Consider the following 14,485-nt stretch of genomic DNA (forward strand, 5'->3'; position numbering starts at 1 on the left):
TAGTCCCAGTAAGAAAGGATGTGATTGGTACTTGGACATGTTAAAGGGGTTATCAAGAGATATGCTTGATTGGACACTAAGGTTTAAGAAGGCATTATGGCTCCAACACTGTGATAAAGGTCATCGGTTTAGTCACATGACAACGAACCTCTCCGAGTGTATCAAAGTTGTTCCAAAGGGATGGTGAACCTTCCTGTGGCTGCTATTGTGAGGACAACTTATAAGCGGCTGCAATAACTATTTGTACACAAGGGTCATGAGGTGCAAGCTCAATTGAATTCTGGTCAGGTGTTCTCACAACAACTACTAGCAGCGATAGAGAAGAACAGAAATTCACTACCAAAGATAACAGTCACTCACTGTGATCGTAGAGCTTTGGTTTTTAGTGTGGATGAGACGAAGCTTTTGGAAGAATGGAGCCAAATTTCATGTCCCATCAGGCTTAACATGCAGCAGTGCGATTGTGGAGTTTTCCAAGACTTGCACTATCCTTGTCGTCATGCTTTAGCTGCATGTTCTGCAGCGAGTATTGAGTGGGGCGCATTTGTTAATCTAGTGTACCGGATAGATTTAGTGTTCAAAGTTTATGAGATTGAGTTTCCTTCTATACCAAACGAGAAGATGTAGACCCCATGGTATGGTACAAGGCTCAAGCCAAATCCATCTATCTGCAAAAAAGCGAAAGGATGATCGGTATTAACACGACAGCGTGATAAAGAAATAAAAGATAAAAAAAAAAGATAAAAGATTCAAACTGAATAAAAAATATACATTGAAACTAAAATAGAAACAAAAATGATAGATTGAAATTAAGTACAAAGATAATCACTCTACTTTCTACCCAATTTTTTGACGTAACAAGAAAAGGACTCCTCAACCTAACTTGTCAACGCCATAGTTTGGAAATTGAATCGAAGGGACTCCTCAACCTTCTACTCAATTCCCCGATGCAACAAGAGAGGGACTCCTCAACCACAATTGTCCACATCATGATTTCATCACGAAACCAAAAAAAGGATTTTCAAACCTCTAAATCATTTTGTATTACGACTATCCTAGTTTATGAGGTATTTATAATCTCTTATTAGGTTAAAATATAGAAAACCTTGAGCCCATAAACATAAGGCCCAATTTAGTAATTAAATAAATAAAATCAAAATACATCAATTAAATTAAAACATTCTAAAAATATAAGCTAATATCTTCTAAATAACACTTGAACTCTTCATATCACGAACATTTGAAGCATGTATCATTTTCCTCCTCTTCAAAAAAGATTCGTCCTCAAATCTTGTAGGTGAAAAAATAGTATATGAAAAGGACAATAATTACAAGGAAGATATTTTTTTGTTTTTTTTTTTGTATGCTTTCCTTTTTTTCTTTTCTTTTTTTCTTTTGCACTGTATGCTTTTTTTTTTAAACAATAAAATCAACAATAATGACAAAACAATAATAAAACACAAACAAAAACAAGAACACAATAATTTAAAGAAAGGCGCGACAGATATTGGACTCTTTTTTTATGATAAAAGAAGAATAAATATAGATTTATAAGAATTAATCTAATACTTGAGATCTAATATCAAATGATAAAGAAATAAAAGGATAAACAAGAAGATAAGGATTCAAACTGAATAAAAAAAATTACATTGAAATTGAAATAGAAACGAAAATGATAGATTGAAATTGAGTACAAAGAGAATCACTCTACTTTCTACCCAATTTCTTGACGCAACAAGAAAGGGACTCCTCAACTTAACTTGTCAATGCCATAGTTTGGGAATTGAATCAAAGGGACTCCTCAACCCTCTACTCAATTCCTCGATGCAATTAGAGAGGGACTCCTCAACCTTAATTGTCCACACCATGGTTTCATCACGAAACCAAAAAAGAATTTTCAAACCTCTAAATCATTCTATACTATGACTACAATAGCTAAGGAGGTATTTATAACCTCTTATTAGGTTAAAACAAAGAAAACCCTAAAGCCCATAAACATAAGGCCCAATCTAGTAATTAAATAAACAAAATCAAAATATATCAAATTAAATTAAAATATTCTAAAAATATAAACTAATATCTTCTAAATAACACTTGAACTCTTTATATCACGAACATTTGAAACATGTATCACTACGTAATGAGATAGACGCAATTGAAATATCTGAAAAGAGATGCAGTCTTTGTCGTCAGCAAGGTTATACGAGGCGAGAATGTCCTAAGGCTCCAATATCGGATCAGTAATATAGTCTTTTAATATCAATGTAGTCTTGTTTTATGTCAACTTCAAAAATTTTATGTAATTTTAACGTTTGTGTCTAAGTCTTTAATCATTTGAATAAAAGGCGTTGTTTCCATCATTATGTTGAGTTTTCATGTTTTCAAATAAAGCATTCGGATAAATAATATAACATACATATCAAAGATAAGCAACTACTACATAATTCAGCTAGTAACAAGAGTTCTAAAGGTTATAAGTACCTGAAAACAAATACACAATACGAAGCACTATAAAAGAGATACAATGAAGGAACTACAACTGTCCAGGATGGTGATCAAGCTGGTGACCCATCCCACATGTAGATGAACGTGTATGTCACTGAAGTTAAGTAGGTCGGAGACGAATCACAGGCTGGCAGGTGAAGAGAATGACTGATGACCAGATGGCGAGAGTGACTGATAACCTGGAGGTGAAGGAGGTGGCACAATAGCCTGGTACGCTCCTGTGGGTGGTATAGGAGGATATACTGGAGCCACCTGTGTAGTTTCATACGTCGAGAGTGTGATGGTTACTTCGTCCCGCGGAAAGTAAAAAATATGGGTGTCTGGTCTCCACCGCTCTACAAATACAAAGAGTAAAGTATTGTCGAAGATGAAATCCCTTAGCTCTACTGTATGTCTGAACCCAACCTCCTTATATAAGGTAGTAGCACTTCAGGTAGTGAAAATCCCAAAATTACACAACGTGCCAAGAGCAACCGAGGTGATTATACAACTACTATTCATTAGTCTTCTAAAACTTATTGCATATTACGTTTAATATTGTTTTACAGTAAAATAATTACGAATATAACTTAAATTTAATTAAACAACCTAATGCACATAATTATATAACTATACAGAAGAGAATACATTATTTACTTAATAATATATAATTTACTTCAATTTAAGCATGAATCATTAACTAATTTAATGTAAAAGAAAATATATTATTTAATTAAAAATAACAAATAAAAATTATAATTGTTTTATAATAAACTAACACGATAAATAAAAATTATTTCATATCATTAATTAATTTAATGCACAACAAAATATATTATTTAATTAAAAATAACAAATAAAAATTATATCATATATACTTAATCAAATTCTAATAGTTTACTTTTTTAACAATTCTCATCCAAGTAAATACTAAACATCTAATTAACTAAAACTAAATAAATTAAAATATATTAACTAATTCCCTATTAAAAAATAATAGATAGATAAACTGATCTCAAAATTCAGTACTCCAACCACATGTCAGATTGCGTTTTTAATATTCTTTGATCGGGTGTAACCTCCTCGTCTAACCATGTCTGCTTTTAAAACTATCCAAAACTCTAAAAATTAAAATGAAGTAATGGATCTCAGTTACACACCCTTTATATAGTGGTAGAAGGCATTTCGGGTACTGTATCAGGTACACAGTACCCGGTCTCTGCCTTCTGAACATATCCGATAGCATTCGAGTTATGTTTTGCTGGCGTATTTCATATCTATGGTACAATGTATTCGTGATGTTTATTTAACCTGTTTTTGGACACTCTATTCGAGATATGACTGTTAATGAATAAACGTAAATATACTATAGATTATATATTTTCGTAAATATTATATTTAAATACTTTTACTAATAATAAAAATATATTAATAAATTTTTAAATTAGCATTTGAATAATAAATCAAGATTGAAATTTTAAACTGTAAAAATTGAATTTCATTAAATATACATGTATTATTATTCTTGTTATAGTGTTAAAAAAATATTGGATCATGCCCAATATAATTTAATATATGACAACCCAATATATTATATGTTGTCTTAGTGTCTTCTTTCTTCTCTCTTTTTTCTTTTAACGCCATTTTGTTCTTTTTTTTCAAAATGCATCTTTTTTTTTTCTTATTCTTCAAACTAAAATTCATGTTATACATGTTTGTTATAAAAAAAATCTCTTATACTCTATTCTTTCTTTTTTATTTTTTTTTAATTTCTACTATATCTCTTTCTTATGCTCTTGCTTTCTATGCTCTGCTTTTCTGCTTCACCCATTTTGCGAATGATGCATTAGAAATGGCTCTGAGACTGGCTCTATTTCACGGGCACGGTATTTGAAATGGTGGCAAAATTTATTTTGCAAACACTTCATGTGAATTGATCATACGTATTTTGGCAATATTTTGGCTTTCCGCATATTTATTATTTAAGGAATTAAATTATTATATATATATATATAACCCCTTAAGTTAAAAAATTCAAACAAATATTAGAAGGTTGATGATTGATTTAAACATGCCACTTAAAAATAATTAAGGGGTTAAATCTTAAGAATTCTAATGATGAGATGTTGGAAGCATATTTTAAAAGCCGTGAGGGTTCCATGATCAGAGACCCAAGGACTAATTCCTATCAATTAAATCATGTATTTGATGGTGAAGAAGTAGAGATTGAACTCGTGGATATACTTGCGAAGAAAAGGACAGGATAAATTATTTCACAAACTCACAATAACTTGCACTGACATAGTCTTCTATTTCTCGATTGTATGATCACCCTGTTTACTTTTTTTCATTGAATCTCGAGGTAATGAATCAAGATTGTTCGTTTGGTCAGAGAGGTCCCGAGAAAGATCTGACTAATGAGTTTGAGATTGGCAATAGTTTGAAAATAAAGAGGAAATTATTATGACAGTTAAGATATATAGCATTAAAAAAGTTGTGGAGTATAAGATATTAGATAATAATTAGTTTAGAGATGTTGCGCAGTATACTCAGTTTGGGTCGGATTGTCAATAGATCATAGGCATTTCTTTATCAATATTAAGACCCAACTGATATGGCATGTCCTGCAGGGTAATAGTCATCTCCCCACAAAGCTGGTAAAAAGCATGTGACTCGGAGTGCCATCTTTCAATCAAAGCAGACACCGATGTCCAGTCATAGTCCCACTCAATCATATAAACTACGTACTCAAATTCAGCATGTCTGATATATCGCTACAAGAAAATGGAACATTTGTAACAAAAAATTTGTATTAAATTTAAAATTGTTATAAAAAAATAATATTTTGTAATAATAATTTTTTATTGTTACAAAAGAATAATGTTTTGTAACAACCTGTTTTATTTTGTTATAAATTATGTTAGTTTTTGTAACGATATAGTGTTTTGTTACAAAATATTGTAATATACTGTAACAAAATAACTTTTGTTTCAAAAACTCCAGTTGTTTTGTAACAAAAAATTAATTTGTCACAAAATTCAATATTATTTGTAACAATAGTGGAAATTTTTAAAAATTTACACAAAATATTTTATTTGTGGCAAATTATAAAACTCCCCTGCATAATTTTAAAAATCCTCCCACTATTACACATAATTAAAATTTTCAACCCCTCCAAACAAATTCTAAAGCTCTCAGCTGTTGCAGTGTGAGAGAAAAGATCTCGTGAAAATATGCAAGATGCTAGCTTCAGCCCTAAAGCTCGCAGCTGTCGCTGCCTCTATCGCCGCCGCCATAACCACCACCATATCTGTAAGACCTGGAACTTTTAAAAAAATCTTATTATGATCAAGTCTCAAATCATATAGTTATTTATAGTTTTAATTTCAGAAATTATTTTATTAAAGATAATTAGAGCAAGTTTTGATTAATTGAATTTAAAATAAATTAGGATTATTATCCAATTTTACAAGTATTAGATTATTTTCTATATTTAAATTATAAAATTGGTAATTATGAAATAATAAGAATTTTATATGTTTTGGACTAAATAATTAATATTTAAAATATTAATATTACTGCTTTGGAAAATAAAAAAATTAATTATTTATTTCTAATTTTTGGATTTGAATATTTTATTGAAAGTAATTTGTAAAATTGATGAACAAATAGTATTTTTATACATTATTATTGTTGGAGTAAAATTTATTCTTAATTACTATATTATCTCCACTTTTATTTGAAATTACAAAACTACCCCTAAACCTATTTTTACTCAAAACCCTAATCCACCCTCACTCATCTCCCAAACATAAACGCCCTCAGCAAACTCATTAAGCTTGAAGCATTCACACACAACAGCACCGAACTCAAGAAACAGAAAGGATAGAGAGGAGAGGGATTCACAGGAAGAAGGGGAGGGGAGAGTGAGGACGGCGCCGGCGGGCGTCACTGCCGCTGCGCCGTCGTGTCGCGCAGAGAAGAGAGAGGTTCAAGCCGAGGAAGGAAAAGGAGGAGAAGGCCGCGCTGTTGCCGCCGCCGTTTGGTCCGTCCACGAGCTGCTGTCAGAACTGCACGAGGAGGAAGCCGTCGTGAGGAGAAGCGTCGCGTCGCTGCTGCTGTCCGGGCCATCTTCATCATCGCCGATTCCCTTCGTTGCCGCCGTCGTTGATGAGCCCAGTCGCCGCCGATCTGGTCTGAGGGTGAGGGAACGCGAACAGAAGGGAAGACGGGGAGCCACCGCCGCTGCTGGCTGAACCCCCCAGTGCTCCATATCGCCTCTGCCGTCTGGAACCGGCTTCGCCATAGCTGAAAGTAGGGGTGTTCAAAACCGATCCGGACCAAACTAAACCGACGAACCGAACCGAAAACCGAATTAACCGATAACCGAAAAAACCGAAAAAATTGATTTTGCTGTTTTTTGTCCGGTTCGGTTCGGTTTTCGATTTTGAATATGAAAACCCTAACCAAACCGAACCGAACCGGTTAGGAAAAAACCCTAAACGTTACTAACCCCCTTCAAACGAAACTGCGCGACACCCCCACCCCCCAAATGAAACTGCGTCTACCCTAACCCCCAAATCCACAATCCATACCCTAACCTTCAGTACTCATCGCTCCCTCTTCTCCAAATATACACACCTGCCGGCTGCCGACCTGCGCACCCAGCCACACCTGCCGACCTGCGCACCCAGCCACCCACCACCGCGAAGCCTTTGGCTCATCGCACATCAGGCCAAGACGAAGCCACCACCGACCGACTCGACACGGCAGCACAGCACCACGCCGCCGCCGTTGAGACGCCAGCACCCTAACCCATCAATTCAACCCAGCACGGCAGCACCTCCCAGTCTCCCACTCAGCCTTCCTCCCAAGTCAATATGGAGCACGAGCCACCGATTTAGGTAATGTTTACCATTTGCATTCTGTTCATTAGTGTTGATTTGTTGATTTGCTGATTTGTTGCTAAGTTTTGTTTGTGGCTCAGTGTTGAACTTCTTACACTATTAATAGAAGGTGAAAAATATAACTTTAAAGTATATATGGCCTATATATATAACACGCTGCTGTAGCGTCTATGTACTATCATATTGATTATCTTAATCCTGATTTAGAGGTTGATATGGTTTCATCGCTTGCTTTTTTATCATCTGAACTGACCTTAGTCAAATGTTGATACTGCAACAGGTGTCTCAATTACTTTCTGTGACATATGTTGTTTCTGAATCGAGAGAGAAACTTTCTCTGCCATATATTAGCAAAAGTTTGGGTGAAAATGCTTGGGCTTCGTGTTTCCACCAAGCGTCCATTGGAACTCATGATACTCACTCATCTCCTCTAACTGGAAGATGCAAGGTACAACCCCTTGTCTTTGGTCAATTATCGTGCATAATTTTTTCAGTAATACTTGTTCCTTTGTGTCAGTGTCCTTTATTTGACTTAAAACAACTCTCATTACATCTAACTAAGCTATGTATGTACATCATGAAATGGTTAAGAGTCCAACCTAGATGGCACAAGAATTTTATTCAATGGATTAGAAACCTAATCATTTAGTTAATCAATAATGAGTGACTGCTATCACTCAAACCTTGTAAGTGTATATTAATTACTACTTACTTGGATCTTAAAGGTGACATATTGTAAGTTATGATAATTATGATATGTATGCTTATCAGTCAAATTAAACATTGTTGTGTGTTTTTTTCATCGTTAAATTTCAGGGTTCAGATAATTCCAACATAGCAGGGACATACAACTTATCCAGGTAACAGTTGTACTTATTATTGCATCATAAAGCCAACCTCCAATTGATATGCAACCTGAAGTATTGCCTCTCTCTTCCCGCAGGCTTGTGCCTGATGACACTGAAGTTCTTGCAGAATGTGTAAAAGCCCATTTGTTATGATTGTTTCTTGTTTTATTAATATATATCGCATCTATATTTTTCAAAGTTTATTAATATATATCATTTGTTATGTTTGTTTCTTGTTTTATATATTTCAGGTTGGTTTGCATTAAGAAGTTTATCTATTTTGTTGGAGAAGACACCATAACTTTGCTATCAGTTTAATGACAATTTATTTTTATTTTCAGTTGTGTTGACTGTTGAACTATTAAACTTCTTTAATTGTCATATTTGAATTCTGTTGTCGTTAAATTTCATTAGATCAAGACTTTGTTAGCTATTGTGTATTTCTGTTTGTCAATTTCAATGTTATGACTTTGCATAATAGTATGGTAGAATTTTTTTTATTTGATTGAAAAAACCGAACAAACCGAACCAAACTAAACCGATATTAATTGGTTTGGTTTGGTTCGGATGACATTGACAAAAAAACCGAACCAAACCGAACCGCAGTTTATTTAAACGATCGGATCGGATGGTTTTTCCTTCAAAAACCGAACCAAACCACACCGCGAACACCCCTAGCTGAAAGGCTGGGCTTGGAAGGTGCTTCCGTCGTCATCTCTTCTCGCAAGCAGGTCTTTTTCCCTTTCTCTTCCTCTTTGCCTCCAATTAATTATATTCATTACTCAATTTCCTTGTTTCTACAGCAAAATGTTGAAGAGGCTGCAGAGAAACTTAGGGCTAAAGGAATTGAAGTTTTGGCCCTTGTTTGCCATGTCTCCAACGATCAACAGAGAAAGGATTTGATTCAAAAAACTGCACAGGTCACCATTTTCTATTCATTTTTATCGAATGCATTATCCTTTATTAAAATTTGTTTGAATGCTGTTGAATATGCTGTTGAACATTACATAAGTGTGAAAATATAGATGTGATTGTGTCAAACGCAACTGCAAATCCTTCTTAATAGTGCCTGTTTTTGGGGTAAATAATTTGATTATGGTGTTAAGATCTGAACTTCTGATTCTAAAGTTAATTGTTTATGGCTTCAGTCCTTGAATTCATTTAATATTATCATAGTTTTAATCGGTGTAATATGTTGTTGGAAATAACATAAATACCTTTTGAATAGTTACTTGTGTTTATAGTGATTGCATTGTGTGTGCATTTGTTGTTGAATAATTTCTCACATTAAGTTGTTATTGCTGCTCTATACTTGCTGTTGGTTGCTGCTGATTTTTTCCCCTCATTGCTTGCTTGTTAAATGATTCTTAAATTCAATGAAAAAGAAAATGCTGCTGAGTTATTGTTGTTTGTGTTGGAATAGATGATGGTTGCTGAACTGAGATTGGTTTTATTGATAAATCTCTTGCTGAAATCGTTTAGTTTGGCTTGATTGATTTTTTGTTGAATTAATGGATAAACTGCTGTGCCCCTGCTGCTTGCAAGTGCAATGGTTATTAACTTCAATGAATAGAATGCTGCCTGAATCCATTATCTTTGTTCATTTTACTGTTTTGGGTGCTGTATGATGGGCCATTGATTGCTGTTCTGTTGAGTGCTGTTCTGTTTCTTTGCTGGTTGGATTGGTTTTAATTGTTTCCTCATGTTTTCTTGCTGGAATTTGCTTATTTACTTGTTTCTTATGAATTCATTATGATTTTTTGTGTTTTTAACTGTCAAAGAATTCATATGAAATTTGAATTGATTGATTGAAATTGTGAAATAGGCAAATTTATTGCTGAAATGTTGCCAAAATTTATCTTAATCTATTTTCAATATTCATCTTTGATTCAATTAATTAATTGAGTTGGTATTTAATTGCTTTTGGTTTTCAACTATTGCTAAACTCAATTGATTGATTATCCGGCTAAGTGCTTCACTGTTTTGGTTGTTGGAAGGTGGAAGCTTCGGGTTTTGTTATTCACTATTTGGTTGATCAATTAAACTGCATTGTGTTGTTTGAGCAAACAAGTTCTATTTGACAAATTTCTGTGTCAAAATAGACCCTTGTTTGCTACATGATTTCTGATTGCCCTGAAGATATTTCTTTGCAAGTTGTGGTCATGCCTTTAACATTCTTTGCCCTTTTTTTTTCATACTAAATTACTCCTATACATTGAATAGTTCAAGTGAATTTCAAATTGACCACGAACTTGAAATTCTTTTAAAAAAGAGCCTCTTTTGCATGCTCTCACAAGGTTGAAGATTTCTTTCTACCAATGTGGCTAATTTGATTTATTTTATTCATGCATAACTTACCTTAAGTCACATAGGGCATGAATTTTTCAAGTCTTGTCTCAACCTTATGATTTTTATGCTTCATTGGAATTTAGTGTTTGAATGTTCTTTGGCTTACATGTTTCTTTATGTTTCTAACTTAGTCAACACTAAATTGTTTTAATTTATGCCACTTACTTGTGATTGATATTTACTTGATTATGTGCTCTACACATACATGTGTATCACTTGTTTTGGCTTTTGAATTGTTGAGAAGTAAATACAAACTTGCTTGTTTTGAAAATTTAGAAACTTTTTGAACTTAAGGAACTTTTGACTATACACCTAACTTTTTGTTTCGGTTTTTCTTATTTACAGGAGTGCTAAAATGGTGACCACATGCTACCTTGAGGGCTCAAGAATATTTTGATTCATAGAGACACTAATCTATGTTAGAACTTTTAACTTTTGGTTGAACTTGTGCAAGACATATAACTTGTAAAACTAATCAATGTACTCACTAATGTTATTTTGTTTTAAAACAATATTAGATAAATAAGGCATGTTTGAATTATGTATGTTTTTACATATTATATAAATGTAGACTTGCTTAGTAAAATAGTTAATATATTAGTTAATTAAAAAAATAATTTAGTAAATTATGCATGTAATTTGTATTAAAAAAATTGTTACAAAATAATTATTTTACTTTTGTAACTAAAGAAAAAAATATTACAAAATCAAGTTACATTTTGTAACAAAATTTTATGATAGGAAAAAATAGATTATCACCAAAAATAGCTTGAATATCAAAATTTGTTACCATTTTTGTAACTATTTCTGATTTTTTGTATCAGAAAAATTTATTACAAAATATCATTTTGAATTGTAACAGTTCTATTTTTTATTACAAAAACTTTTTGTAACGAAACATACTGCAACAGCCCCTTTTTTTATTACAAAATTCTTTTATTTTAAAATTTTAATTTTTTGTAATAATTTTTTTTTTACAAATATTACTTTTTCTTGTAGTATATGTCCTAATGTCCTCGTTAGACCTCATCAATAAATTTCTTCTGATTCGTAAAACTCATACACCCTAACAAAAAAAATCATACTTTAATCTATAAAAAACATAAACTAAATGTTAAAATCAATTGTCCAAGTCTTCTAGCAATACAGTCAACACGGTCTAATTATATAAATAATTAATATAATAAATTTATTCAAAAAACATAACAATAAATTAACTTAAAAAGAAAAAAAAAAGAGAAATTATTTAGTGTCTAATAAGAAGCGAAGAAGGATAACTAGAGTAGAGATGAAAAATTGAGAATTTTGTAAGGAGACGAGACGAAAAAACATGGGATAAATAAAGTGAATGATAAATCTGAGAAGACCACCTTATATAGTTGGACGAATATGGTAAAGTTTGCCGATAAATTAAACGAATTTTGAAAAAATTGATGAAGTTCGTCGAGGACTTGAGCAAACTTCATGAAAACTCCCAAACAAAACGGATTCTAGAGTTTAATATGGTTTTGAAATTAAATATTTTTTATTTTACAATAAAAAAATTTTGTATCAATGCCAGAATCTTTTAACTATCGAATTAGTAGTTAATTCACAAAAAAAAAAAGTTAAATTCATCCTTAAAAGATTACTCATTTTTTAAATTGATCTTCCAAAATTTTTTTAATTAAATTCATGTTTTAAAAGAATTAATCAGATTAATTATTTTGCACATGTAGCATGTTAAATGACATTATACTAACCACAACACAAATATGACAGTTCTAATTAGCTGTTAATATAATAATTTTATAAAACTATATCAAATTAATCCAAAACTGAACGGGAGATCATTAAAATTAAATTAAAAATCTGAAACATTACACTATTACCATATGTGCCACGATCATTGGATTTCTGCCGTCCAAAACTACTATATATAATCCACAATCCATTATCCATCAATTTCAGGTATAATAAAATGTAGGTTCCTTGGCCGCGTTAACAACACACACGGAATACCCCTGGAAGCAGAGACTAGGAAAGTGTAGCCACATCAAACACAATTATATACCTTTAATCCAATTTAATTTCTTGTGATTATTATAATAATTATCCTTTAATTCCGCACCTTGAGCAAAACCCTTTATATTGTCGTAGCTGTCTCTACATTATTATTTCCCATTTTCCCTCCTCATTCTTCCCGCGATGGCCCAACAGAAAAATAAGCTAAGGAATTTGGCTTACAATATCAAAGACAAAGCCTCCGTTATAGTCGCCACCCTCTCCATCAAGCGCCACGTGTCCTCCGTCCGAGTCCGCGTCCTCCGCGCCACTACCCACGCTCTCAGCGGCCCTCCCTCCGAGGATCGAATCGCCGCCGTTCTTGCCGTCGCATCATCCAACAACACCTCCCACCTCCTCCCCCGTGTCTGCATCGACGCCCTGATGGACCGCCTCCACCGCACCGGCAGTGCCACCGTGGCACTCAAGTGTCTCTTCACCCTCCACAACGTCGTCGTCAAGGGACCGTTCACCCTCAAAGATCAGCTCGCCTATTACCCTTCCTACGGCGGCCACAACTTCCTTAACCTCTCAACCTTCCGCGATGACTCGGACTTGGAATCGCTCCAACTCAGTGACTGGGTTCGTTGGTACGCCGGAGTCATAGAACAAAGCCTAACCGTTTCAAGAATCCTAGGCTATTATCTCCGATACTCATCATCTTCTTCTTCTAACACCATCCAAGAAACAAACTCTTTGACTCTTGGAACTTCAAACGCGGATTTACTGTACAAGATAGAAGCTCTGGTTGCGTTCTTGGAACAGCTAGGTAAGGTTCCAGAGTCATTGCAGCTTCAGAAGAAGGAGCTGGTTTACGAAGTGGTGAAGCTTGTAGGGGAAGATTACAGAAGCGTTCAGAGAGAGATAGTGATGAGGTTGGAGGAGATGGAGGGTAGAATGGAGAATTTGGATGTTGGTGAAGTGAGTGAGTTGGTTGGGTATGTGAAGAGGATGGAGGAGTGTAAGGAGAAGCTTGTGATGCTGTTCGTTAATAAAGGGAGGAACGGTGGCTTCTGGGATTTGGTTAGAGAAACGAAGGAGAAAGGGTTGAAGATCAAAGGGGAAATTGAAGGCAAGTGGCTCACGGTGGTGGTGGCTTCCAACACCGCCGCCGATTCCATCCGGTTTAACACTAACCCGTTTCTTGAACCCGGTCAAACCAGTCCGGTCCCACTCACCAGTTTTGCTTTAGCAACGGTAAGATGACAACCAACGGTCTTTTTTCTTTCACTCCAAAGGTGGCTTTTTCCTTTTCTTTTTCTTTTTTTTAAAAAAATATTTTTTGGTTTTTTTCTTTAATTTCTTTTGTTATAGTGGTGTGGGTGTGGGGATGGCTGTCTACTGTTGGTGCATAATTAAAGTGATCGCATGTAGACAGATAATTCGTGTATATTGTACAGATAAATCATAATGTGCAGTTCAAGATAGAGATTTATGTAGCAAAATCACAAATATAAATAAGAGTTTTCTAAGAGAATTTTTGAGTTGAGTTTCTTTCATGTTTACTTTATTAAAGCATGGGAGACGGCTATTTAGGTGGTAATTATTATTCAAATAAAAAGTCTCCAGCTGAAATACGAGTTGTATCTGACTTGAATTTTCTATTCGGTGAATATTGTAAAGTGTTAATCCAATTATTCAAAGTTTGAAACTATATCAGGGAAATAACAAAAATCACTTAACGAAAAACAAGGAAAAATTCAGATGCTTTCTTACAAAATTAATGGTTAAAAATTATTAAATAATAATTTAATTAAACATATCAAATTATTTAATTTTTAATTTTTATATATATAGTGTATTTGAATTTTAAAAAAAAATTCAAAATTTAAAGTTATGCATCTAAAAGTTTAT

The 14,485-nt window shown here is 33.6% G+C and overlaps 1 protein-coding gene and 2 long non-coding RNA genes across 3 annotated transcripts; all 3 read left to right on the plus strand.

The window, feature by feature from the left end:
• Positions 6,999-8,481, plus strand: LOC107606176. The gene is made up of 4 exons (XR_001612636.2): positions 6,999-7,388; positions 7,672-7,839; positions 8,208-8,251; positions 8,335-8,481. It is a non-coding gene; the product is annotated as an uncharacterized LOC107606176 (long non-coding RNA).
• Positions 8,486-11,043, plus strand: LOC107606177. The gene is made up of 3 exons (XR_001612637.2): positions 8,486-8,970; positions 9,043-9,159; positions 10,934-11,043. It is a non-coding gene; the product is annotated as an uncharacterized LOC107606177 (long non-coding RNA).
• Positions 12,549-14,113, plus strand: LOC107606178 (putative clathrin assembly protein At4g40080). Its single transcript, XM_016308179.2, has one exon. It carries the CDS (start codon positions 12,776-12,778, stop codon positions 13,835-13,837), a length of 1,062 nt encoding a protein of 353 aa, XP_016163665.1. The 5' UTR covers positions 12,549-12,775; the 3' UTR covers positions 13,838-14,113.

This window comes from Arachis ipaensis, chromosome B07, assembly GCF_000816755.2.
Source record: "Arachis ipaensis cultivar K30076 chromosome B07, Araip1.1, whole genome shotgun sequence".
NCBI classification, from domain to species: Eukaryota; Viridiplantae; Streptophyta; class Magnoliopsida; order Fabales; family Fabaceae; genus Arachis; species Arachis ipaensis.

Excerpts from the sequence above, each read along its gene's own strand:
- LOC107606178 (XM_016308179.2), top strand. The coding sequence starts at position 12,776 with ATGGCCCAACAGAAAAATAAGCTAAGGAATTTGGCTTACAATATCAAA.